The following is a 27,757-nucleotide window of genomic DNA, read 5'->3' on the forward strand; positions in this document are numbered from 1 at the left end:
TCGTAAATAATCGAATATCATATGAGTTTCTTTCGGGTTGTATGCAGACTCCCTCAAGGTCATAAACAACCAAAAACACCCTGTTCCTGTGTGTACACAGTAAAGTGTATAGCATCATATATATATCCTTCTCTATATGCGTTAGGATTATGTCGAGAAGAAGTACTTATATATTGAGTTTGACTCTAAAGAAAAGAGAGAGAGATAGCTGATCTGCAGAGCATTAACAGCTATGCTTAGAAGTACAAATTAGAGATGCGAATAACAACTCTTTTTAGTGAGTCAACTCAGAGTGAATGAGTCGTTTTAAGGAGTCAGCTCGTTTAACGTCTCATTTCGGAGATTTCGCGTAAAAAAACCGAGTCATAAACGTGCAAGTTAAGGTTCGGTCATTTTACTCACTCATGAGTGTAATGTAGCCGTAGTGAGTCGAGTTGCAAATGAGTAAATACGTGAGTTGAAACGAAAATGTGCGAGTGAGTTGAAACGAAAATGAGTTGAAACGAAACGTTTGATACACATGAGTTGAAACGGAATACATGTGTACAATACTCAAACTAGCCAAATTAATATATTGCTCGCTCTGACCAACTATCAAACCTGCAAAAGCGAACAAGCGGGCTAGTCTGATCGGCAAAGACATGAAACGGGATCCGCCTCTGCTTAGGAGATTGGCAAATTTATAGCATTATTCTATTCTTTTTTTTAAGTATTATTTGAGTGAAAAGAAACTTATTTCAACCAATTGGCATTAAAATAAATCAATTTATTTTTTTTTGCAAAATTTCTCAAAAAAATGGCAAGGGGTACCCCTTATGAAATTTTCGAGTGTAAAATTTTTTTTAAATTTTTTTCCGATTTTTTATTCTTTTTTGTGTTTAAAGCATTATTTGAGTGAAAAGAAACTTATTGCAACTAATTCGCATTAAAATGTATCAATTTTTTAAATTTTGCTAAATTGCTCAAAAAATGGTATGGAACTTGGTTCCTCGAATATCTTCTGGCACAGACATCTGAGGGCATGGCCGTCCAAGAAGAAAATGTAGCCATTGATGCCATCTATCGGTCACAGGTTAAAGATTGGCGATCCGTTGGATACCGACCGAGTTATAGGCAAAACTTGGCGCAAAAATGAGCCTTAGTCAATTTTCATTTTTTTGATTTTTTTGATTTTTTTTTTATTTTTCACTCTTTTTTTTATTTAAAGCATTACTTGAGTGAAAAGAAACACATTGCAACCAATTGGCATTAAAATAAATCAATTTAATTTTTTTTGCAAAATTTCCCAAAAAAATGGCAAGGGGTTCCCCTTATGAAATTTATGAGTGTAAAATTTTTTTTAAATTTTTTTCCGATTTTTTATTCTTTTTTGTGTTTAAAGCATTATTTGAGTGAAAAGAAACTTATTGCAACTAATTCGCATTAAAATATATCAATTTTTTAAATTTTGCTAAATTGCTCAAAAAATGGTATGGAACTTGGTTCCTCGAATAACTTCTGGCACAGACATCTGAGGGCATGGCCGTCCAAGAAGAAAATGTAGCCATTGATGTCATCTATCGAACACAAGTTAAAGATTGGCGATCCGTTGGATACCGACCGAGTTATAGGCAAAACTTGGCGCAAAAATGAGGAAAATTTTACATTTTCTCAAACAGGGTAAGGAACTTGGTTCGTCGAATAACTTCTGGCACAGACATCTGAGGGCATGGCCGTTCAAGAAGAAAATGTAGCCATTGGTGCCATCTATCGACCACAGGTTAAAGATTGGCGATCCGTTGGATACCGACAGAGTTATAGGCAAAACTTGGCGCAAAAATGAGGAAAATTTTACATTTTCTCAACAGGGTAAGGAACTTGTTTCCTCGAATAACTTCTGGCACAGACATCTGAGGGCATGGCCGTCCAAGAAGAAAATGTAGCCATTGATGCCATCTATCGGTCACAGGTTAAAGATTGACGATCCGTTGGATACCGACAGAGTTATAGGCAAAACTTGGTGCAAAAATGAGCCTTAGTCAATTTTCTTTTTTTTGATTTTTTTGATTTTTTATTATTTTTCACTCTTTTTTTTATTTAAAGCATTACTTGAGTGAAAAGAAACACATTGCAACCAATTAGCATTAAAATAAATCAATTTAATTTTTTTTGCAAAATTTCCCAAAAAAATGGCAAGGGGTACCCCTTATGAAATTTTCGAGTGTAAAATTTTTTTTAAATTTTTTTCCGATTTTTTATTCTTTTTTGTGTTTAAAGCATTATTTGAGTGAAAAGAAACTTATTGCAACTAATTCGCATTAAAATATATCAATTTTTTAAACTTTGCTAAATTGCTCAAAAAATGGTATGGAACTTGGTTCCTCGAATATCTTCTGGCACAGACATCTGAGGGCATGGCCGTCCAAGAAGAAAATGTAGCCATTGGTGCCATCTATCGGTCACAGGTTAAAGATTGGCGATCCGTTGGATACCGACCGAGTTATAGGCAAAACTTGGCGCAAAAATGAGGAAAATTTTACATTTTCTCAAACAGGGTAAGGAACTTGGTTCGTCGAATAACTTCTGGCACAGACATCTGAGGGCATGGCCGTCCAAGAAGAAAATGTAGCCATTGATGCCATCTATCGGTCACAGGTTAAAGATTGGCGATCCGTTGGATACCGACCGAGTTATAGGCAAAACTTGGCGCAAAAATGAGGAAAATTTTCCATTTTCTCAAACAGGGTAAGGAACTTGGTTCGTCGAATAACTTCTGGCACAAACATCTGAGGGCATGGCCGTCCAAGAAGAAAAAGTAGCCATTGATGCCATCTATCGACCACAGGTTAAAGATTGGCGATCCGTTGGATACCGACAGAGTTATAGGCAAAACTTGGCGCAAAAATGAGGAAAATTTTACATTTTCTCAAACAGGGTAAGGAACTTGGTTCCTCGAATATCTTCTGGCACAGACATCTGAGGGCATGGCCGTCCAAGAAGAAAATGTAGCCATTGATGCCATCTATCGACCACAGGTTAAAGATTGACGATCCGTTGGATACCGACAGAGTTATAGGCAAAACTTGGTGCAAAAATGAGCCTTAGTCAATTTTAATTTTTTTTGATTTTTTTGATTTTTTTATTATTTTTCACTCTTTTTTTTATTTAAAGCATTACTTGAGTGAAAAGAAACACATTGCAACCAATTGGCATTAAAATAAATCAATTTAATTTTTTTTGCAAAATTTCCCAAAAAAATGGCAAGGGGTACCCCTTATGAAATTTTCGAGTGTAAAATTTTTTTTAAATTTTTTTCCGATTTTTTATTCTTTTTTGTGTTTAAAGCATTATTTGAGTGAAAAGAAACTTATTGCAACTAATTCGCATTAAAATATATCAATTTTTTAAATTTTGCTAAATTGCTCAAAAAATGGTATGGAACTTGGTTCCTCGAATAACTTCTGGCACAGACATCTGAGGGCATGGCCGTCCAATAAGAAAATGTAGCCATTGGTGCCATCTATCGGTCACAAGTTTAAAGATTGGCGATCCGTTGGATACCGACCGAGTTATAGGCAAAACTTGACGCAAAAATGTGGAAAATTTTACATTTTCTCAAACAGGGTAAGGAACTTGGTTCGTCGAATAACTTCTGGCACAAACATCTGAGGGCATGGCCGTCCAAGGAACTTGGTTCGTCGAATAACTTCTGGCACAAACATCTGAGGGCATGGCCGTCCAAGAAGAAAAAGTAGCCATTGATGCCATCTATCGACCACAGGTTAAAGATTGGCGATCCGTTGGATACCGACAGAGTTATAGGCAAAACTTGGCGCAAAAATGAGGAAAATTTTACATTTTCTCAAACAGGGTAAGGAACTTGGTTCCTCGAATATCTTCTGGCACAGACATCTGAGGGCATGGCCGTCCAAGAAGAAAATGTAGCCATTGATGCCATCTATCGACCACAGGTTAAAGATTGACGATCCGTTGGATACCGACAGAGTTATAGGCAAAACTTGGTGCAAAAATGAGCCTTAGTCAATTTTAATTTTTTTTGATTTTTTTGATTTTTTTATTATTTTTCACTCTTTTTTTTATTTAAAGCATTACTTGAGTGAAAAGAAACACATTGCAACCAATTGGCATTAAAATAAATCAATTTAATTTTTTTTTGCAAAATTTCCCAAAAAAATGGCAAGGGGTACCCCTTATGAAATTTTCGAGTGTAAAATTTTTTTTAAATTTTTTTCCGATTTTTTATTCTTTTTTGTGTTTAAAGCATTATTTGAGTGAAAAGAAACTTATTGCAACTAATTCGCATTAAAATATATCAATTTTTTAAATTTTGCTAAATTGCTCAAAAAATGGTATGGAACTTGGTTCCTCGAATAACTTCTGGCACAGACATCTGAGGGCATGGCCGTCCAAGAAGAAAATGTAGCCATTGATGCCATCTATCGGTCACAGGTTAAAGATTGGCGATCCGTTGGATACCGACCGAGTTATAGGCAAAACTTGGCGCAAAAATGAGGAAAATTTTACATTTTCTCAAACAGGGTAAGGAACTTGGTTCGTCGAATAACTTCTGGCACAGACATCTGAGGGCATGGCCGTTCAAGAAGAAAATGTAGCCATTGGTGCCATCTATCGACCACAGGTTAAAGATTGGCGATCCGTTGGATACCGACAGAGTTATAGGCAAAACTTGGCGCAAAAATGAGGAAAATTTTACATTTTCTCAACAGGGTAAGGAACTTGTTTCCTCGAATAACTTCTGGCACAGACATCTGAGGGCATGGCCGTCCAAGAAGAAAATGTAGCCATTGATGCCATCTATCGGTCACAGGTTAAAGATTGACGATCCGTTGGATACCGACAGAGTTATAGGCAAAACTTGGTGCAAAAATGAGCCTTAGTCAATTTTCTTTTTTTTGATTTTTTTGATTTTTTATTATTTTTCACTCTTTTTTTTATTTAAAGCATTACTTGAGTGAAAAGAAACACATTGCAACCAATTAGCATTAAAATAAATCAATTTAATTTTTTTTGCAAAATTTCCCAAAAAAATGGCAAGGGGTACCCCTTATGAAATTTTCGAGTGTAAAATTTTTTTTAAATTTTTTTCCGATTTTTTATTCTTTTTTGTGTTTAAAGCATTATTTGAGTGAAAAGAAACTTATTGCAACTAATTCGCATTAAAATATATCAATTTTTTAAACTTTGCTAAATTGCTCAAAAAATGGTATGGAACTTGGTTCCTCGAATATCTTCTGGCACAGACATCTGAGGGCATGGCCGTCCAAGAAGAAAATGTAGCCATTGGTGCCATCTATCGGTCACAGGTTAAAGATTGGCGATCCGTTGGATACCGACCGAGTTATAGGCAAAACTTGGCGCAAAAATGAGGAAAATTTTACATTTTCTCAAACAGGGTAAGGAACTTGTTTCCTCGAATAACTTCTGGCACAGACATCTGAGGGCATGGCCGTCCAAGAAGAAAATGTAGCCATTGATGCCATCTATCGACCACAGGTTAAAGATTGACGATCCGTTGGATACCGACAGAGTTATAGGCAAAACTTGGTGCAAAAATGAGCCTTAGTCAATTTTAATTTTTTTTGATTTTTTTGATTTTTTTATTATTTTTCACTCTTTTTTTTATTTAAAGCATTACTTGAGTGAAAAGAAACACATTGCAACCAATTAGCATTAAAATAAATCAATTTAATTTTTTTTGCAAAATTTCCCAAAAAAATGGCAAGGGGTACCCCTTATGAAATTTTCGAGTGTAAAATTTTTTTTAAATTTTTTTCCGATTTTTTATTCTTTTTTGTGTTTAAAGCATTATTTGAGTGAAAAGAAACTTATTGCAACTAATTCGCATTAAAATATATCAATTTTTTAAACTTTGCTAAATTGCTCAAAAAATGGTATGGAACTTGGTTCCTCGAATATCTTCTGGCACAGACATCTGAGGGCATGGCCGTCCAAGAAGAAAATGTAGCCATTGGTGCCATCTATCGGTCACAGGTTAAAGATTGGCGATCCGTTGGATACCGACCGAGTTATAGGCAAAACTTGGCGCAAAAATGAGGAAAATTTTACATTTTCTCAAACAGGGTAAGGAACTTGGTTCGTCGAATAACTTCTGGCACAGACATCTGAGGGCATGGCCGTCCAAGAAGAAAATGTAGCCATTGATGCCATCTATCGGTCACAGGTTAAAGATTGGCGATCCGTTGGATACCGACCGAGTTATAGGCAAAACTTGGCGCAAAAATGAGGAAAATTTTCCATTTTCTCAAACAGGGTAAGGAACTTGGTTCGTCGAATAACTTCTGGCACAAACATCTGAGGGCATGGCCGTCCAAGAAGAAAAAGTAGCCATTGATGCCATCTATCGACCACAGGTTAAAGATTGGCGATCCGTTGGATACCGACAGAGTTATAGGCAAAACTTGGCGCAAAAATGAGGAAAATTTTACATTTTCTCAAACAGGGTAAGGAACTTGGTTCCTCGAATATCTTCTGGCACAGACATCTGAGGGCATGGCCGTCCAAGAAGAAAATGTAGCCATTGATGCCATCTATCGACCACAGGTTAAAGATTGACGATCCGTTGGATACCGACAGAGTTATAGGCAAAACTTGGTGCAAAAATGAGCCTTAGTCAATTTTAATTTTTTTTGATTTTTTTGATTTTTTTATTATTTTTCACTCTTTTTTTTATTTAAAGCATTACTTGAGTGAAAAGAAACACATTGCAACCAATTGGCATTAAAATAAATCAATTTAATTTTTTTTGCAAAATTTCCCAAAAAAATGGCAAGGGGTACCCCTTATGAAATTTTCGAGTGTAAAATTTTTTTTAAATTTTTTTCCGATTTTTTATTCTTTTTTGTGTTTAAAGCATTATTTGAGTGAAAAGAAACTTATTGCAACTAATTCGCATTAAAATATATCAATTTTTTAAATTTTGCTAAATTGCTCAAAAAATGGTATGGAACTTGGTTCCTCGAATAACTTCTGGCACAGACATCTGAGGGCATGGCCGTCCAAGAAGAAAATGTAGCCATTGATGCCATCTATCGGTCACAGGTTAAAGATTGGCGATCCGTTGGATACCGACCGAGTTATAGGCAAAACTTGGCGCAAAAATGAGGAAAATTTTACATTTTCTCAAACAGGGTAAGGAACTTGGTTCGTCGAATAACTTCTGGCACAAACATCTGAGGGCATGGCCGTCCAAGAAGAAAATGTAGCCATTGGTGCCATCTATCGACCACAGGTTAAAGATTGGCGATCCGTTGGATACCGACAGAGTTATAGGCAAAACTTGGCGCAAAAATGAGGAAAATTTTACATTTTCTCAACAGGGTAAGGAACTTGTTTCCTCGAATAACTTCTGGCACAGACATCTGAGGGCATGGCCGTCCAAGAAGAAAATGTAGCCATTGATGCCATCTATCGGTCACAGGTTAAAGATTGGCGATCCGTTGGATACCGACCGAGTTATAGGCAAAACTTGGCGCAAAAATGAGCCTTAGTCAATTTTCATTTTTTTGATTTTTTTGATTTTTTTTTATTTTTCACTCTTTTTTTTATTTAAAGCATTACTTGAGTGAAAAGAAACACATTGCAACCAATTGGCATTAAAATAAATCAATTTAATTTTTTTTGCAAAATTTCCCAAAAAAATGGCAAGGGGTACCCCTTATGAAATTTTCGAGTGTAAAATTTTTTTTAAATTTTTTTCCGATTTTTTATTCTTTTTTGTGTTTAAAGCATTATTTGAGTGAAAAGAAACTTATTGCAACTAATTCGCATTAAAATATATCAATTTTTTAAATTTTGCTAAATTGCTCAAAAAATGGTATGGAACTTGGTTCCTCGAATAACTTCTGGCACAGACATCTGAGGGCATGGCCGTCCAATAAGAAAATGTAGCCATTGGTGCCATCTATCGGTCACAAGTTTAAAGATTGGCGATCCGTTGGATACCGACCGAGTTATAGGCAAAACTTGACGCAAAAATGTGGAAAATTTTACATTTTCTCAAACAGGGTAAGGAACTTGGTTCGTCGAATAACTTCTGGCACAAACATCTGAGGGCATGGCCGTCCAAGGAACTTGGTTCGTCGAATAACTTCTGGCACAAACATCTGAGGGCATGGCCGTCCAAGAAGAAAAAGTAGCCATTGATGCCATCTATCGACCACAGGTTAAAGATTGGCGATCCGTTGGATACCGACAGAGTTATAGGCAAAACTTGGCGCAAAAATGAGGAAAATTTTACATTTTCTCAAACAGGGTAAGGAACTTGGTTCCTCGAATATCTTCTGGCACAGACATCTGAGGGCATGGCCGTCCAAGAAGAAAATGTAGCCATTGATGCCATCTATCGACCACAGGTTAAAGATTGACGATCCGTTGGATACCGACAGAGTTATAGGCAAAACTTGGTGCAAAAATGAGCCTTAGTCAATTTTAATTTTTTTTGATTTTTTTGATTTTTTTATTATTTTTCACTCTTTTTTTTATTTAAAGCATTACTTGAGTGAAAAGAAACACATTGCAACCAATTGGCATTAAAATAAATCAATTTAATTTTTTTTTGCAAAATTTCCCAAAAAAATGGCAAGGGGTACCCCTTATGAAATTTTCGAGTGTAAAATTTTTTTTAAATTTTTTTCCGATTTTTTATTCTTTTTTGTGTTTAAAGCATTATTTGAGTGAAAAGAAACTTATTGCAACTAATTCGCATTAAAATATATCAATTTTTTAAATTTTGCTAAATTGCTCAAAAAATGGTATGGAACTTGGTTCCTCGAATAACTTCTGGCACAGACATCTGAGGGCATGGCCGTCCAAGAAGAAAATGTAGCCATTGATGCCATCTATCGGTCACAGGTTAAAGATTGGCGATCCGTTGGATACCGACCGAGTTATAGGCAAAACTTGGCGCAAAAATGAGGAAAATTTTACATTTTCTCAAACAGGGTAAGGAACTTGGTTCGTCGAATAACTTCTGGCACAAACATCTGAGGGCATGGCCGTCCAAGAAGAAAATGTAGCCATTGGTGCCATCTATCGACCACAGGTTAAAGATTGGCGATCCGTTGGATACCGACAGAGTTATAGGCAAAACTTGGCGCGAAAATGAGGAAAATTTTACATTTTCTCAACAGGGTAAGGAACTTGTTTCCTCGAATAACTTCTGGCACAGACATCTGAGGGCATGGCCGTCCAAGAAGAAAATGTAGCCATTGATGCCATCTATCGGTCACAGGTTAAAGATTGGCGATCCGTTGGATACCGACCGAGTTATAGGCAAAACTTGGCGCAAAAATGAGCCTTAGTCAATTTTCATTTTTTTGATTTTTTTGATTTTTTTATTATTTTTCACTCTTTTTTTTTATTTAAAGCATTACTTGAGTAAAAAGAAACACATTGCAACCAATTGGCATTAAAATAAATCAATTTAATTTTTTTTGCAAAATTTCCCAAAAAAATGGCAAGGGGTACCCCTTATGAAATTTTCGAGTGTAAAATTTTTTTTAAATTTTTTTCCGATTTTTTATTCTTTTTTGTGTTTAAAGCATTATTTGAGTGAAAAGAAACTTATTGCAACTAATTCGCATTAAAATATATCAATTTTTTAAATTTTGCTAAATTGCTCAAAAAATGGTATGGAACTTGGTTCCTCGAATAACTTCTGGCACAGACATCTGAGGGCATGGCCGTCCAATAAGAAAATGTAGCCATTGGTGCCATCTATCGGTCACAAGTTTAAAGATTGGCGATCCGTTGGATACCGACCGAGTTATAGGCAAAACTTGACGCAAAAATGTGGAAAATTTTACATTTTCTCAAACAGGGTAAGGAACTTGGTTCGTCGAATAACTTCTGGCACAAACATCTGAGGGCATGGCCGTCCAAGAAGAAAATGTAGCCATTGATGCCATCTATCGGTCACAAGTTAAAGATTGGCGATCCGTTGGATACCGACAGAGTTATAGGCAAAAGTTGGCGCAAAAATGAGGAAAATTTTACGTTTTCTCAAACAGGGTAAGGAACTTGGTTCGTCGAATAACTTCTGGCACAAACATCTGAGGGCATGGCCGTCCAAGAAGAAAATGTAGCCATTGATGCCATCTATCGACCACAAGTTAAAGATTAGCGATCCGTTGGATACCGACAGAGTTATAGGCAAAACTTGATGCAAAAATGAGCTTTATTCAATTTTCATTTTTTTGATTTTTTTTTTTTATTATTTTTCACTCTTTTTTTTATTTAAAGCATTACTTGAGTGAAAAGAAACACATTGCAACCAATTGGCATTAAAATAAATCAATTTAATTTTTTTTGCAAAATTTCTCAAAAAATGGCAAGGGGTACCCCTTATGAAATTTTCGAGTGTAAATTTTTTTTTAAATTTTTTTTTGATTTTTTATTCTTTTTTGTGTTTAAAGCATTATTTGAGTGAAAAGAAACTTATTGCAACTAATTCGCATTAAAATATATCAATTTTTAAAATTTTGCTAAATTGCTCAAAAAATGGTATGGAACTTGGTTCCTCAAATATCTTCTGGCACAGACATCTGAGGGCATGGCCGTCCAAGAAGAAAATGTAGCCATTGGTGCCATCTATCGGTCACAAGTTAAAGATTAGCGATCCGTTGGATACCGACAGAGTTATAGGCAAAACTTGGCGCAAAAATGAGGAAATTTTACATTTTCTCAAACAGGGTAAGGAACTTGGTTCGTCGAATAACTTCTGGCACAGACATCTGAGAGCACGGCCGTCCAAGAAGAAAATGTAGCAATTGGTGCCATCTATCGACCAAAGGTTAAAGATTGGCGATCCATTGTATACCGACCGAGTTATAGACAAAATTTGGTGCAAAAATGAGGAAAATTTTACATTTTCTCAAACAGGGTAAGGAACTTAGTTCGTCGAATAACTTCTGGCACAGACATCTGAGGGCATGGCCGTCCAAGAAGAAAATGTAGACATTGATGCCATCTATCGACCACAGGTTAAAGATTGGCGATCCGTTGGATACCGACAGAGTTATAGGCAAAAGTTGGCGCAAAAATGAGGAAAATTTTACATTTTCTCAACAGGGTAAGGAACTTGTTTCCTCGAATAACTTCTGGCACAGACATCTGAGGGCATGGCCGTCCAAGAAGAAAATGTAGCCATTGATGCCATCTATCGGTCACAGGTTAAAGATTGGCGATCCGTTGGATACCGACCGAGTTATAGGCAAAACTTGGCGCAAAAATGAGCCTTAGTCAATTTTCATTTTTTTGATTTTTTTGATTTTTTTTTATTTTTCACTCTTTTTTTTATTTAAAGCATTACTTGAGTGAAAAGAAACACATTGCAACCAATTGGCATTAAAATAAATCAATTTAATTTTTTTTGCAAAATTTCCCAAAAAAATGGCAAGGGGTACCCCTTATGAAATTTTCGAGTGTAAAATTTTTTTTAAATTTTTTTCCGATTTTTTATTCTTTTTTGTGTTTAAAGCATTATTTGAGTGAAAAGAAACTTATTGCAACTAATTCGCATTAAAATATATCAATTTTTTAAATTTTGCTAAATTGCTCAAAAAATGGTATGGAACTTGGTTCCTCGAATATCTTCTTGCACAGACATCTGAGGGCATGGCCGTCCAAGAAGAAAATGTAGCCATTGGTGCCATCTATCGACCACAGGTTAAAGATTGGCGATCCGTTGGATACCGACAGAGTTATAGGCAAAACTTGGCGCAAAAATGAGGAAAATTTTACATTTTCTCAAACAGGGTATGGAACTTGGTTCGTCGAATAACTTCCGACACGGACATCTGAGAGCACGGCCGTCCAAGAAGAAAATGTAGCCATTGGCGCCATCTATTGACCACAAGTTAAAGATTAGCGATCCGTTGGATACCGACAGAGTTATAGGCAAAACTTGGTGCAAAAATGAGCCTTAGTCAATTTTCATTTTTTTGATTTTTTTGATTTTTTTATTATTTTTCACTCTTTTTTTTATTTAAAGCATTACTTGAGTGAAAAGAAACACATTGCAACCAAGTGGCATTAAAATAAATCAATTTAATTTTTTTTGCAAAATTTCCCAAAAAAATGGCAAGGGGTACCCCTTATGAAATTTTCGAGTGTAAATTTTTTTTTTAATTTTTTCCGATTTTTTATTCTTTTTTGTGTTTAAAGCATTATTTGAGTGAAAAGAAACTTATTGCAACTAATTCGCAATAAATATATCTATTTTTTAAATTTTGCTAAATTGCTCAAAAAATGGTATGAACTTGGTTCCTCGAATAACTTCTGGCACAGACATCTGAGGACATGGCCGTCCAAGAAGAAAATGTAGCCACTGATGCCTCCTATCGACCACAGGTTAAAGATTGGCGATCCGTTGGATACCGACCGAGTTATAGGCAAAACTTGGCGCAAAAATGAGGAAAATTTTACATTTTCTCAAAGAGGGTAAGGAACTTGGTTCCTCGAATATCTTCTGGCACAGACATCTGAGGGCATGGCCGCCCAAGAAGAAAATGTAACCATTGGTGCCATCTATCGGTCACAAGTTAAAGATTGGCGATCCGTTGGATACCGACCGAGTTATAGGCAAAAGTTGGCGCAAAAATGAGGAAAATTTTCCATTTTCTCAAACAGGGTAAGGAACTTAGTTCGTCGAATAACTTCTGGCACAGACATCTGAGGACATGGCCGTCCAAGAAGAAAATGTAGCCATTGATGCCATCTATCGACCACAGGTTAAAGATTGGCGATCCGTTGGATACCGACAGAGTTATAGGCAAAACTTGGCGCAAAAATGAGGAAAATTTTACATTTTCTCAAACAGGGTATGGAACTTGGTTCGTCGAATAACTTCCGACACGGACATCTGAGAGCACGGCCGTCCAAAAAGAAAATGTAGCCATTGGTGCCATCTATTGACCACAAGTTAAAGATTAGCGATCCGTTGGATACCGACAGAGTTATAGGCAAAACTTGGTGCAAAAATGAGCCTTAGTCAATTTTCATTTTTTTGATTTTTTTGATTTTTTTATTATTTTTCACTCTTTTTTTTTATTTAAAGCATTACTTGAGTGAAAAGAAACACATTGCAACCAATTGGCATTAAAATAAATCAATTTAATTTTTTTTGCAAAATTTCCCAAAAAAATGGCAAGGGGTACCCCTTATGAAATTTTCGAGTGTAAATTTTTGTTTAAATTTTTTTCCGATTTTTTATTCTTTTTTGTGTTTAAAGCATTATTTGAGTGAAAAGAAACTTATTGCAACTAATTCGCATTAAAATATATCAATTTTTTAAATTTTGCTAAATTGCTCAAAAAATGGTATGGAACTTGGTTCGTCGAATAACTTCTGGCACAGACATCTGAGGGCATGGCCGTCCAAGAAGAAAATGTAGCCATTGATGCCATCTATCGGTCACAAGTTTAAAGATTGGCGATCCGTTGGATACCGACCGAGTTATAGGCAAAAGTTGGCGCAAAAATGAGGAAAATTTTACATTTTCTCAAACAGGGTAAGGAACTTGTTTCCTCGAATAACTTCTGGCACAGACATCTGAGGGCATGGCCGTCCAAGAAGAAAATGTAGCAATTGGTGCCATCTATTGACCACAAGTTAAAGATTAGCGATCCGTTGGATACCGATAGAGTTATAGGCAAAACTTGATGCAAAAATGAGCTTTAGTCAATTTTCATTTTTTTTTATTTTTTTGATTTTTTTTTTATATTTCACTCTTTTTTTTATTTAAAGCATTACTTGAGTGAAAAGAAACACATTGCAACCAATTGGCATTAAAATAAATCAATTTAATTTTTTTTGCAAAATTTCCCGAAAAAATGGCAAGGGGTACCCCTTATGAAATTTTCGAGTGTAAATTTTTGTTTAAATTTTTTTCCGATTTTTTTATTCTTTTTTGTGTTTAAAGCATTATTTGAGTGAAAAGAAACTTATTGCAATTAATTCGCATTAAAATATATCAATTTTTTAAATTTTGCTAAATTGCTCAAAAAATGGTATGGAACTTGGTTCCTCGAATAACTTCTGGCATAGACATCTGAGGGCAAAATTAATCTATGAATTTGAAAATCTCCTAAGTCTCTAGCCTTAGCATTTTTTTTGAGTAATTTAGCAAAATTTTCTAAATTCATTTATTTTAATGCGAATTGGTTGAAATAAGTTTCTTTTCACTCTGATAATACTTTGAATAGAAAAAAAATAAATAAAAATTTAAAAAAAATCTATAAATTTGAATATCTCCTAAGGCTATTTCCTTGCCGATCAGACTAGCCCGCGTGTGGGCTTATACAGGTTTGATAGTATTTACTCCTTTTGCAACTCGACTCACCACGGCTACATGCTTACACTCATGAGTGAGTGAGTGAAAAAAGAGTCGCTAAAACTCCTCGTGGTGAGTGAACGAAACTCGTTCAATACAATGTTTCAACTCGCTATCTCACTCTTACTCACTTTGCACATCTCTAGTACAAATCCTGCTCTGGTTCTAGAAAGATGATCGTGATGTACATATGTGTTCTAGATAGGTGATCTTACTTTACGTACGAATTCTTCACAAAGAAGTGATCACGATTGAAGGCTTCTAAAACACTTCCTATTTATTTATTTATATACTTCAAGGTTAATTTACAAACAAAGACACAGAACTCTGTCATCAAATTTGTTATTGCATAGTGGAGGACAAGATCATCATCACATCTTCAATAACAAGAGTTGAGCTGTACTGTGAAATTAGCCCTTTTAGACCATTCTCGGCCTGACAGAGAATGGTCCATCTTAAATTAAGTGATCTTGATCTGGAGGATTGATCATCGGTAATGCAACTTCTTCATTTCTTTCAACCTGCTCCATTGTTAAGTTAAAACATTTTCTCATTCTTATCATATTTGAATGAGTCGTATTGATAATCCGTTTTGCAGGTAACTCATTCTCCATTCTACTTTGGACAATTTCACCTTCACTTGCTGTTGGCAATAAGACCATCATCGAAATTGATAAATGCCGTGATCTTAGGAACCCTCTTAGCATTTCTGGAAGTTTAGTAAAAGAGTAAAAATTTGGCTAGTGGTAGTATTTTCTCCAACAAAATCTTAGCTTCGATCGTTGGGAAATAGTTAACTTGTTGTCACCACAGAAGATTCACACAACATCACAGATGTTGCAGATTTCTTAAGTTAAAGAACAACCCGTATTGCGCAAACTTGTATGCGCAATTAGTATACCCTTCACCGAACAGCCTATCATTATCTCCGATCTCATCTTCATTGCGCACCGAAACGACTTTCACTCGACCAAGCGCTTTGGACGGTGGCGGTGGCGATGGTGGTGGTGCGCTATGTGATTCGTAAGTTTCGTCTTTCCGATTTGATTAAAGATTGTTGTAGATCGATTACAATCGATTGCGCACGATGTACTATTGAAGGAAAAACTACCAACCGGTTGGAACTGGTTGCATCCGAAATCCGAACGAACTATAGGATGGGGCACCCAGGCAGCTCGCTCGGTCTGATGATTTTCCTTTCACAGTTAGCTAGTTTGTCGTGCGATTCAATCCGGACACATCCGGATTTACGGTGCATCACAAATGTAAACTAATCAATCAAACGCTAATCGAATCGATGCTAACACAACTACTTCCTAACACAATTCTTGGTGTGTTGTGTTGACATTCTGTACGGGGTATCGTACGAGCTCTGGCAAGAATTCAAGAACTCATCGTTTCCTCCAAACAAAAAAGCGAACAGTTCCCAACCACTCTTACACGGTTCTTAATGCTTTCTTCTTTTCATTTGCAGGTCTTCAAAAAAACATCACCGATAATGCTCTGGCGTGCCCGTTTGACCACGTTTTGGCGTTCTGCGTCAGTGATCGCACAGAGACAAGAACGGTAGTTAGTGACTACAATTCCTAAAAGCAACGAAAATTCGAATCAATGCAAAAACAACAGCCGATTGTGTGGTGTATGTGTGTAATGGGGGAAAAAAATGAGGCACGTCTGCTAGAGCGAAGAAGATGAAAAACAAAAGCATAAAACTCCAAATTTGACCCCCCCTCATGTTGTGGGCACGTTGTCTGGAGTGGTGATAAGACCGGTGGCAATTATTGTGTCGGATGACGAACCGACTGATGTCTTTGGTAGTGGTGCGCGATTGCGTCCCAAATGAGCTCGCGCAGTACAGACGTGAGGCAGATAGGGATGGAACAGACCAACCACCGACTGGCAACAGAGCCTTACGCGAGCGCGCGCGCGCACCTACAAGATTGCGATGTGAAACATTTCAAGCAAAAAATAAACAAAATAAAAAGATAAAGATTAACGTATGAGAAAGATTAACACAGAACTACGCACAAGCGCGCGCGCGCGCTCTCGCTTAGCGGTAGAGCGAACATCGAACAAATGAATCGAACGACCAGAGAACTTTGTATTGCATGTAGTGCGCGACATTAATTATGAAAACGAAAGATTCCATTCCCAACTTCTCTTGCATCTTGCTTTGCGAAACGGTTTGCAAGCTTGAGAGGAAACGAGAAAATAAGGGGTTCTCACTAACATTAACACTATTATCCTTTGCTCTTTTTTTTCTGTATCGAATCGTCGGCGAATCATTTGCAAAAGAGGATCGCCTAGATCGCGGTGGGCAATCCTGTGATCACTATGTAATAAACGCCTAGCCAGGCCGCAGGAATAACATTTTGGTTCTGTTTTGTGTGTATGTGTTGTTTATTCGGTAAAAAACAATAAAATAAAATAAAGCCCTGTACTTATATGAACATATTTTGTACTTTGGTTTATTCATTATTACATTTTCTATGATTAAATATTATTGGTACCATTCCTTACCTTTCATTGAAATCGCTCGAGTGGTGCGGTTTTTTTTAACAGACCAGTTTTAAAAGGATCTATTGACCACTGTGTAGAGGAACACAGGATGCAGAGGTTGGATGCAGCAGGTAATGGAAGAAAGTGGCCTTTGGGGAGCGAGTATGCTTGGATTGGTGACCTGCCCATTTCACCCACGGCGTACACAACCATGAGCAAGGCAAAGAAAAAGAAGAAAATCGCATGGCTACATAAAACAGGCGAAAGTGATCGATGGTATGGGATGTAGGATGAAGTGGAGTGTATTCTTTTCGTTTGTGCTAGCATTGCTGATGCGAAGTGAGCATTTTCGCTTGTGATAATGATGACATTACTATCAAACATAGAAGCGATCGTTAGTGAAAGTATATCAAGTGAAGTGGAAAGACTACGTTTACGTTAGTATTGTTAATTTTTATTGTTAATTTTTAGTATTAATTTTTTGTATTAGTTTTAGGTTTATAATAGTATCATTGTTTAGCCTAAATGGCAGATATATGTATTTATAATAAAACAAACATAAAACAAACATAAAACTACTTCGTCTCTTTCTATCCTTAAAGAACTGGACGTCAGCGGTTGAGCAAAATCCTTCCGAAGCGTAGGTATCGTTCGATCAGAAATACTTAACCGATTAGTTTTTTGAAGAATTGTACCTCCAATGACCAAATGTAATATGCAACACTAATAATATGTCACGATGAAAACGATGCATTAACGAATAAACAAAAATACTAATTACATACGTATAAGTACACAGCTTTATTTGGATGTCTATGTACCGACAGATAGCCCGGAACGGAAATGCTGTCCTGAGCCTGTACATGCATTGTGAGCTGTAAAATTCATCTGTTAGCTCATCGGGTAGCCACCGTAAGCTGAATCGTGAGTAAAACTGCACTCAACTTGCACCCTCCACTGTGATTTGGTCCACATAAACACTAGCGTTATATATAAATGGTATAGCTATTATCGACCTACTAACTACATCTCTACAACTCTACAAATACGCACACTTTTCACGGATCCTTTTGTATAAAACATTTGTGCTACTAACACACACACATACACACAGTGTAAATCACATCAAACTATTGTACATGCCCATCGACGAATGCCCGCAACACACGGATCTGCTCCTGCACTGATAGGCGCGATGTGCCACCTACCACCGTGTACTGTTCCACGCTGTTCTCGTAGTTCCAAATGCGGCTGATCGTTTCATCAAAGTGTGGACTAATCTCCTGCAGATCCTCCAGCGTTAGTTTGTTGATCGGAATCTTTACCTTTTCCGAGTGGGCGACAACTTCGCCGGAGATGTGATGTGCCTCCCGGAATGGTATGCCGCGACGCACGAGGTAGTAAGCCTGCGGATATAAAACCAAGCGCTTTAGGCAAGCGTTTTCAAAACGAAATGTGTCCCCTGCCGTTCCTTACCATGTCCGTGGCGAGCATCTCGTAACCGAGCGAGCTGAGACACCGATCCTCATCGACGCGCATCGTTTGGATGATGCCACCGATCAGCAACAGACACATCTGCATTTGATCATACACTCCGAACATGCCACTCTTGTCACACTGCAGATCCTTGTTGTACGTCGACGGTAAACCCTTGAGCGTCATCAAGATGGCACAGTGCTGTCCAAACACTGGCCCCGTAATGCCGCGTATCAGCTCCAAACTGTCCGGATTGCGCTTCTGTGGCATCAAGCTGCTGCCCGTGGTGTACTCCTCCGACAGTTCGATAAAGTTGTACTCCTTGGTCGAGTAGAGGATCAGATCCTCTGCCAGCCGGCTCATATGGACCGCTACGAGCGTGCACAGAAAGTTAAACTCCACCACAAAGTCCCGATCGCTCACCACGTTCATGCTGTTGTGGGACACACCGTCGAACCCGAGGTCCGCCGCCAGCTTGTGCCGGTTGATGTTGAACGGGTTGCCGGCCAGTGCACCGCTGCCCAGTGGCAGCACGTTCATGCGACGGCCAAACTCTTCGAACCGGTCAAAATCTTCCTTAAAGTAAAACGCGTAACTCAGCAACCAGTGGCTAAAGCGTACCGGTTGGGCCCGCTGCATGTGCGTGTAGCCCGGCATCAGCACCTCGATGTGACGATCGGCCACCTCGTTGATGGCGCGCACCAGCTCCAACAGTAGCCGCTGCAGATCAGCAATGGCGTTCCGCATCCACAGCTTCATGTCTACGACGACCTGCTCATTCCGGCTGCGCCCGGTATGCAGCTTGCCCGCGATCTGCGGTCCAATAATCTCGAACAATCGGCGCTCGTTCACCGTGTGGACGTCTTCGTCGCGCGGCAACAGCTTGATCGTGCCCTTGCTCCACTCATCCCGTATCGCGTCCAGCCCGTACACGATCACCTTAAATTCGCTCTGCGTAAGCAGGCCCGCCTCGGCCAGACTCTTCGCGTACGCGATGCTGCCATCGATGTCCTCCGAGTATAGCCGCTTGTCTACCGTAAGCGAGTTGTTCACCTTCGACAGGACGTGATCGGTGGCTTTGGAGTAACGGCCACCCCAAAGCTTGAACGGGGTCTGCACCTGCTCGGTTGCGGACGTGATGCGATTATTACGATTGCTCATCTCTGCTGCCAATTCTGGATTTCCCGGTGCCACTGGAACTTCTAGTCTACTGGTGCCACTAGATCTTCTAGACTGGTGTAATTCTCACTCGCTAACAACAGTTTAGAGTTACTATTTTCTCTCGCTCTCTCCCTCTCTTTCTCTTTCTCTCTTTCTCTGTGTCTATGCACTACAACGGCCCGAAACAGCTGGAGGCACTGAGCTTCTAAAACGTTGGTGAGCTTGGAAGCGCACTTAAATACCCATCCCATCCAGTGCGATAAGCGATTACGATGATGTGCTGCAGGTCAACCTGGCAGAAAGGTTATCATATTGCTTCGCAGAACGCAGTTTGTACGATCGGGTAGCGGAAACTGGAAGGTTATGTACCCGTAACAGCTGGCGACGTGGTTCCGAAACGATTCCAAGAATTGGCGACTTTGAACTTGAACGAACCGGAAATGGAAGTCACCGAAGGCAAATCCCACGCCTACTTGGATTATGCAGGATGACACTTTAAAACTGAACTAAAGCAGAATTTGATATTGCGCCGTTCTTGTTACATCCCTTACGTATCGTTACCCGGTTCGTTGTCCTCGATTGTTTACGAAAAGAAGCCAAACAACCATCTTGACACGCTTGAACCCGAAAAACTTCAAGCTTAGAACTATTTTCGACCCCCCCGAATCTCAAACGTCCACTTCTTTATCGCCTAGGTTTACGTCGCAAAAATAGACCGCCAACTGGGGCCGGTAGAGTTTGGCAGGAGCCAAATCTAGAAATAAAGCAAAACCGCATTCCGTCACGGTGTTTGATTGCCTGTGGACGTCATATTAAAAATGTACATATAGCTTTAATCAACGTGGAGAGCGGTAAGCGATAGCTTCGTTTCATAATTAGAAAAGTAGGCTGGATTATAATGTTTGTACGTATGCGTGTATGAGTGTTTAGCGGGATGATGTTGTATTATATACCTACATAGGTATACACACATCTATTCGGTTGGTAGAGATATAAGTAGGCTATAGCAAAAGCAATGCGCATTCGGAAAGTTTGAATGCCACGCAGTTCATTTAAAGGCATTTCAACTGTTTAAACAGCAGTACCATAACGTAACCTTCAACGGGAAGCATCGAAGTAAATGAGAACGGAATGACAAATGATAATTTGGTATACTTTTAAAAACAATGTAAGAGATTCGCTTCTAAACACAATGCGTTCAGAATGCGTTTCGCAAGCTCCATATGGCTTACCGTTTTAGGCGAAGTTAGTGAATAACGCTGTATACTAGAAAATCCCTTTTTGGTTATTGCTTGCGAAAGCTCAACATTTCCAGCGCATAATATTCCATCATAAACCATACATATACGGTTCGAGCGTAAGAAGAATTGAATTGCCACGTATGCTTCTACTCGAAAGTAACCACCACACTCGGTGGCTCAGACATACGGCACATTGGTTGTGTTTGATTACCGGACGGTTCTGCGAATATGTATCGAACCTAAAAAATATTTTTCTCCGCACTACATCCCAATACCCATATTACACCATATTGTTTGGCTTAAATTTACACAAGTGCTAACAGCATCCCGTTTGAGAGTGTTGTCTGTATCGGGAGTACCGATGTCTGCACTTCATTTGATAATGCTTAGCAAAATTTTAAGTAGCTTTTGCATGTATTAATACAAATACAAATTTAAACATATGATCATGTAGAAGGTGGAAAAATTCGACGAATTCTCGTGTAACAACCTCACTAATCCAAGCAAGATGGCAATAACAGCAGTAGTAGCAAAATTAACAAATCGATTACCCTGCGTCGACTATAAATAGAGCACGCAATAAGTGAGATCGACCAAAAGTAGCAGCAAATCTGCAACATGAAGGCGTTCTGCTTCACTTTAACGATTCTCTGCGCGGTCCAGGTAGGATATCCGGCTGAAAATACAGAGCTAAAACCCCCCTGGTGACACGTCCCTCTCTCTTTACAGAGCATTCTGGCATACCCGCGGCCAGATTTCGCCATCAGTGGAACGATATCCGGAACGGATAAAGTTATATCTGCTGCGGATAATCTGAACACGGCAGCCACCGCGGCAGGTTCAGGTACAGTCACGCTAACCTCGGGTTATGATAAGTTGACGACGGTCAGTGACGCTCTACAGGCCATCGGTGATGCCATCGTCGACGCTGGCACTCAGCTGGGATCGGCACTGAACACTCTGGCCAGTGCAAATAGCGGTCCAATCCCGGCAGCGTTCACCGCTGCTACTGACAAAATCGATGACCTTACTGATCTGCTGAACAGTAATTTTGACGGTGATTTGGATACGGTGGGAGACGAAACAGGAACGTATATTACGACTCAGTTCTCGGATGCGTTCGACGTCATAACAAATACGTTGGGAAGGCTCGCGGGGGCACTTAATACGCTCCAGACGAAAGTCGAAGCTGCAAGGACTGCCGCCGGCTCATCACCGAGCGTGTCAGCCGCCATCATTCGATCGAGGATTCCGGCCAAATTCGTCAACGACGTGTTAGCAGAGGTCCGCAACCTGGCTGGAAACATGCCGCTCGTCAAGTTCGTCATCGACAGCTCGTTGGATAACCTTGATATGGTGGATACGTTCATTCTAGAATTGGAGGAAGAGGTTCAAGATAATGTTGAAAGATATGACACGTCGTACGAGGCCTTCCAGTCGTTCTTGAGCGATGAAGCAGAAAACTATGGTGAAATTTTGAGTGACGGTGTGGGCGACTCAATCTCCACGATTATTACTCCACTTTACGCTGACCTGACAGAAATCTCAGAATATGCTTCGGATTTGTCGGGCCCAATTGGCGATCTGGGCGCTGCCCTTACTTCTAGCTTAGCTCAGACAAACTACGATATAACCAACTCCTTTACCACATACTCTGGAAATGTTGAGACCATATTCGAAGATCTGCAAGGATCTCTCGGATCAGCCTTCTGCAGCCCGATCGAAGCCGTATCGGAGGTACAGATTGCCAACGGTCCTTACGCGGACTTCTGCTTCGCCAAACACTCGCCACGAGTGTTCGCACAGATTTCGATTGCCATCGACTCGTTCGATGTGTGCTACGAAAAGGAGGTGGGCCGTCTCATCAACTACGAAATTGTCATCGTATATATTTCCGATCAGATTAGCTACAACACGGAAGATCTACTAGACAACTTGAACCTGTGTCTCGCGATGCCCACCGCTGCAACCAAAGGTGTCTGCCTTGCAACGGTAAGTTATCCAGTGAATGACGTGTGATTGCCGCAGTTCAACGCTCTTAATTAAATGCTATGTATTCGTTACAGCTTGGTCCGTACTACACCGCCATAGCCGCACAGGTAGAGGCTCATCTTGATTCAGTAGCCGACCTGGTGGACGCAGAAACGAGAGCCAGCTACAACCGTCTCGGTGCTTGCCTCATCACATCGCTCTCAGCGACATCTCTGATCGCTGACGAGATCGCAACGGATGCCAACGACTGCGAGGAGGATGGTCCTCAGGCTGGTTCGTAGGTTCCAAGATATGTCCTAAAGTTTACTCCAAACAAAACAAGCGATGGTTCAATCAGTGAAAATAAAGTTAAAGATAACGTGCACCCAAACCCCCTCCTTTTCGTTTCAATGCTTCGTGAGCGCGTGTGTTCTCACAGGTCAATACAATTCCGAGTCATACGTTGGCGATTAAACGATACATGGCTTGACATTTTAACCAGCAAATTATTCATGTAAAACACGCAATATGGTTGGTTACGATCGGCGACATGCTTTAGCGACAACGAACGAAGGGATGACAACCGTGCAAACTCGAACTATTGACCCAGTTGGTATACCAGCTCGAAACCGATTCTTGGAACTCTAGCAACAAAACAAATCTTGGCATGGTACCGTGTTTGTTCAGCTTTCAAATGAGGCTGACGGTCCCGAAAAAAATTGCATCTTTTTTTTAATCATACGTGGAGAATAGAGTTGAGCAAGATAGTGATAAAACGCCTCAAATGTTATACTTGAGTTTCGCTTGCGTGGTATGCTGTGGTAGGGCAGACATTTATATCCAAGATTAGGTTGTTCTTTACTGAGAAGTGTCGTTCCAACGATAGCAAATAGGTACCGACAAGTTCTACTAGTATCTGTCGTTTAATATAGCAATCTCAAACAGTCTCAATTTCTTTCACGTTTAATCTAGTGGACGTATAGCTCAAACAGGGAATGGAGGATCCCTGGAGTGGGAAAAATACGATTGCGAAATTCTAAACTTCTCACAGTTCAGCGGAAAATCTGTCCATTCTAGCATTCTTCCATGCATCCTACAAGCGCGAATGTATCTACTTGTTGGCAGCTATCTGGAAGGATTCCGAAATGGGAAACTCAACCACTGATGAGATCTTCGTCAAACGAGAGATTAAGGAGAAGATAGAAGTCCTCCAAAATGTCTCCTTCCTCGAAAAACAGGTCAACATTGACAACAACATTGATGTTGAGATATACGCTAAGATGTTGGCTGCAAACGATCGAAACTGGAACCATCTAGGAGCTATATAGTTCCAGTACTCACACACATCTCTGAGACATGTATGTCATTATAATCGTTATGATCTACAATGTGTAGCAAATATCAAAAAGATCGCGCGAGCTGTAAGAAGCGTCTCAAAGCACATCGCCTAAAGACATCCATAGGTGCGTTGCAGACGATCACGATCTATCACGTGGATGGACTGGAAGAAGATGGTTCCCGAACATAGTAATAATTTGTTTCTGTTGAGCAGTTTGTAGCACATTTACATGTCAGGTTACAAAGGAGCTCATAACATACCCAAAGTAGAACAAACCTTCAGCATTAGTCGCCCAAGCGATCTCTTCTTCGGATTAATGAAAGTGTTGAATGATTCTGAAACATCTTTATGAAACTGAATAAAACACCATTTAAAATCGCGAACACCGTTGAAAATGCATAAATTTTGAAAGAATCTTTACTCATTATTCGTGTGATTTTTCACATTTGATGTGTATTCATACAAAAATGTATTCTTTACACAACGAAAACAAATCTTCAATTCATCTTTAGCGCCCTTTGGAGTTTGCAAAAATCTCTACTCAGGCATCTTGTACTTGGTCACTTTTTCAGCTTTGCTTTTGGTTATGTTCACAGAAAAGGTTCGATAAAAAAAATGTTTTTTGAGCTTCTGCTATGTTTCTTCGACAGAAATATACAAAAAGAGAAACAAAACAGTATTTGTTTACAAAATAATGAAAAAACATACAAACAAACGATGTAAGTTCTTATTTCGTAAAGGACATTTTGAAGTCGGACACCACGAAAGTTATACTTTTTTACACATTTGTCGATTTAAGGAAGATTGTTATTTTTAATATGCATATGAATCAACCGATGTGTAGATCAGGAGATCACACGTCTACTGAAGCTGCACGAGATACTATTTGCTATTGTTTAACATCGAGAACCTCCTGGCAGATGTTCTATTTGCCAGCACAAGTATTTGGGAGATTAGCTATTTTTTATACAGCTTTGAAGCTGTGTTGCAAAGTTAGCAATAATAGCATCAGCTAGCAAGACAAATCTCCACACAATTTCTGTGTCAGAGTTTTCTTTAATCAGGTGAAAAATACACTATCGAACTCACACACCGTTACGCAAACAGCAGACGGCTAGGATTGGATGCGCGGTTACCCTGCGTCGACTATAAATGGAGCACGCAATGAGTGAGATCGACCAAAAGTAGCAGCAAATCTGCAACATGAAGGCGTTCTGCTTCACTTTAACGATTCTCTGCGCGGTCCAGGTAGGATATCCGGCTGAAAATACAGAGCTAAAACCCCCCTGGTGACACGTCCCTCTCTCTTTACAGAGCATTCTGGCATACCCGCGGCCAGATTTCGCCATCAGTGGAACGATATCCGGAACGGATAAAGTTATATCTGCTGCGGATAATCTGAACACGGCAGCCACCGCGGCAGGTTCAGGTACAGTCACGCTAACCTCGGGTTATGATAAGTTGACGACGGTCAGTGACGCTCTACAGGCCATCGGTGATGCCATCGTCGACGCTGGCACTCAGCTGGGATCGGCACTGAACACTCTGGCCAGTGCAAATAGCGGTCCAATCCCGGCAGCGTTCACCGCTGCTACTGACAAAATCGATGACCTTACTGATCTGCTGAACAGTAATTTTGACGGTGATTTGGAAACGGTGGGAGACGAAACAGGATCGTACATTACGGATCAGTTCTCGGATGCGTTCGACGTCATAAGAAATACGTTGGGAAGGCTCACGACGGCACTTAATAACCTTAAGACGAAAGTCGAAGCTGCAAGGTCTGCCGCCGGCTCATCACCGAGCGTGTCAGCCGCCATCATTCGATCGAGGATTCCGGCCAAATCTGTTAACGACGTGTTAGCAGAGGTTCGCAACCTGGCTGGAAATATGCCGCTCGTCAAGTTCGTCATCGACAGCTCGTTGCAAAACCTTGATATGGTGGATACGTTTATTCTAGAATTGGAGGAAGAGGTTAACGATAATGTTGAAAGATATGGCACGTCGTACGAGGCCTTCCAGTCGATCTTGGAAGATGAAGCGGAAAACTATAGTGAAATTTTGAGTGACGGTGTGGGCGACTCTGTCTCCACGATTATTGCTGACATCTTGGGGGATCTGGAAGGAAACGCAGGATATACCTCGGATTTGTCGGGCCCAATCGACGATCTGGACACTGCCTTTAGTACTTCAGTAGATGATACAAACGTGTTAATAACCGGCTCCTTTACCACATACTCTGAAAATATTGAGAGCATATTCGAAGATCTGCAAGGATCCCTCGGATCAGCCTTCTGCAGCCCGATCGAAGCCGTATCGGAGGTACAGATTGCCAACGGTCCTTACGCGGACTTCTGCTTCGCCAAACACTCGCCACGAGTGTTCGCACAGATTTCGATTGCCATCGACTCGTTCGATGTGTGCTTCGAGAAGGAGGTGGGCCGTGTGATCAACTACGAAATTGTCATCGCGTATATTTCCGAGCAGATTAGCTACAACACGGAAGATCTACTAGACAACTTGAACCTCTGTCTCGCGATGCCCACCGATGCAACCAAATCTGCCTGCTTTGCAGTGGTAAGTTATCCATTGAATGATGTTTGACTGCCGCAATTCAACGCTCGTTACGTGTTCGTTACAGCTTGGTCCGTACTACACCACCATAGCCGAACAGGTAGAGGCTCATCTTGATTCAGTAGCCGACCTGGTGGACGCAGAAACGATAGCCAGCTACAACCGTCTCGGTTCTTGCCTCTTCACATCGCTCTCAGCGACATCTCTGGTCGCTGCTGAGATCGCAACGGATGCTAACGACTGCGAGGAGAATGGTCCTCAGTCCTAAATTTTACTCCAAACAAAACAAGCGATGGTTCAATCAGTGAAAATAAAGTTAAAGATAACGTGCACCCAAACCCCCTCTTTTTCGTTTCAATGCTTCGTGAGCGCGTGTGTTCTTACAGGTCAATAAAATGTAGCATTCCGAGTCATACGTTGGCGATTAAACGATAAATGGCTTGACATCTTCACCAGCTATTTTTTATCCATTTATATCCAGTAGTACCTTACCTACCTTACTTACCTTTGCTTACTTACCTTTGCCTTTAAATATGTGTGTTGCAATAAATGTTTTGCAGTGAACATTTTTTATGTTTAGTCTTCAGATAACAAACATTTTCTTAACAAGCCTTGGCATTTACTGGAGCTTACATTTGAGCGCATAACAAAGTAAATATTTATTGTCCAATGCACCGATGACTACTTTAGGACGAGCCGAATATTCAATGTCTGGGTCATTCTTGAAAACGTGGCGAAGGAATTAAGCGGATGTAAATTCCCGCTGTGCTTGTTGGTGTTGTTGACCCTTGTGCCAAACATTGATCCAGCGATCTTGACTTCATTCAAAATTGCCGCTGCTGTTTTCTGATAGTTATGTTTATCGCGCATGAAGACATCAAACAAGCAGAGTCTCTCGATGTTTGGTTAAAATACAAACAACTGGCATTGAACATTAAAAAAACTAGCTACCTGCTACAACGAATTTCGGTATTGTGTATCAGACTATGACTTTTATATTTCGATTATTGAATGGCCTATTACCGGAGTACTATTCTGGGACATAGAATAGCTCGAGGATCTTTACGTGTACTGTACACGCCGGGCAGATGACCCCATAGTTCCGAACATACTATCTCAACATGT

General features: G+C 39.8%; 2 protein-coding genes and 2 long non-coding RNA genes across 5 annotated transcripts; 3 read left to right on the forward strand and 1 right to left on the reverse strand.

Annotated features, from left to right (window-relative positions):
- The first annotated feature begins 1,329 nt into the window (after positions 1 to 1,329).
- Positions 1,330 to 13,450, forward strand: LOC125762206 (uncharacterized). 2 transcript variants are annotated; one of them, XR_007418173.1, is made up of 6 exons: positions 1,330 to 3,014; positions 3,761 to 7,955; positions 8,893 to 9,082; positions 9,272 to 9,960; positions 11,022 to 11,896; positions 12,391 to 13,450. It is a non-coding gene; the product is annotated as an uncharacterized LOC125762206 (long non-coding RNA). The 2 variants fall into 2 exon arrangements; XR_007418174.1 differs by lacking the exon at positions 11,022 to 11,896 and having other exon boundaries at positions 8,893 to 9,960; positions 12,771 to 13,450.
- A 1,605-nt stretch (positions 13,451 to 15,055) lies between these two features.
- On the forward strand, positions 15,056 to 16,825 carry LOC125762214 (uncharacterized). Its single transcript, XR_007418186.1, has 2 exons — positions 15,056 to 15,394; positions 15,846 to 16,825. It is a non-coding gene; the product is annotated as an uncharacterized LOC125762214 (long non-coding RNA).
- A 1,135-nt stretch (positions 16,826 to 17,960) lies between these two features.
- On the reverse strand, positions 17,961 to 19,767 carry LOC125762180 (argininosuccinate lyase). The gene is made up of 2 exons (XM_049424019.1): positions 18,347 to 19,767; positions 17,961 to 18,276 (listed from the first exon to the last, which is right to left on the reverse strand). Exons 1-2 carry the CDS (start codon positions 19,505 to 19,507, stop codon positions 18,001 to 18,003), a joined length of 1,437 nt encoding a protein of 478 aa, XP_049279976.1. The 5' UTR covers positions 19,508 to 19,767; the 3' UTR covers positions 17,961 to 18,000.
- Positions 19,768 to 21,305: 1,538 nt separating this feature from the next.
- On the forward strand, positions 21,306 to 27,384 carry LOC125774991 (uncharacterized). Its single transcript, XM_049445371.1, has 4 exons — positions 21,306 to 21,411; positions 21,478 to 22,041; positions 25,937 to 26,635; positions 26,700 to 27,384. The coding sequence occupies exons 1-4, from the start codon at positions 21,367 to 21,369 to the stop codon at positions 26,898 to 26,900; spliced, it is 1,509 nt and encodes a 502-aa protein (XP_049301328.1). The 5' UTR covers positions 21,306 to 21,366; the 3' UTR covers positions 26,901 to 27,384.
- Positions 27,385 to 27,757: the final 373 nt, after the last annotated feature.

This window comes from Anopheles funestus, chromosome 2RL (genome assembly GCF_943734845.2).
Source record: "Anopheles funestus chromosome 2RL, idAnoFuneDA-416_04, whole genome shotgun sequence".
Classification (NCBI taxonomy): domain Eukaryota; kingdom Metazoa; phylum Arthropoda; class Insecta; order Diptera; family Culicidae; genus Anopheles; species Anopheles funestus.

What these genes read in the sequence shown, in the direction of transcription:
- LOC125762180 (XM_049424019.1), bottom strand. Translation starts at nt 19,507, where the DNA reads ATGAGCAATCGTAATAATCGCATCACGTCCGCAACCGAGCAGGTGCAG. An exon ending in AGATGCTCGCCACGGACATG is followed by an intron (nt 18,277 to 18,346) that starts GTAAGGAACGGC and finishes TTATATCCGCAG; the next exon opens with GCTTACTACCTCGTGCGTCG.
- LOC125774991 (XM_049445371.1), top strand. Translation starts at nt 21,367, where the DNA reads ATGAAGGCGTTCTGCTTCACTTTAACGATTCTCTGCGCGGTCCAG. An exon ending in CGATTCTCTGCGCGGTCCAG is followed by an intron (nt 21,412 to 21,477) that starts GTAGGATATCCG and finishes CTCTCTTTACAG; the next exon opens with AGCATTCTGGCATACCCGCG. An exon ending in TGTTAGCAGAGGTCCGCAAC is followed by an intron (nt 22,042 to 25,936) that starts CTGGCTGGAAAC and finishes GAGGTTCGCAAC; the next exon opens with CTGGCTGGAAATATGCCGCT.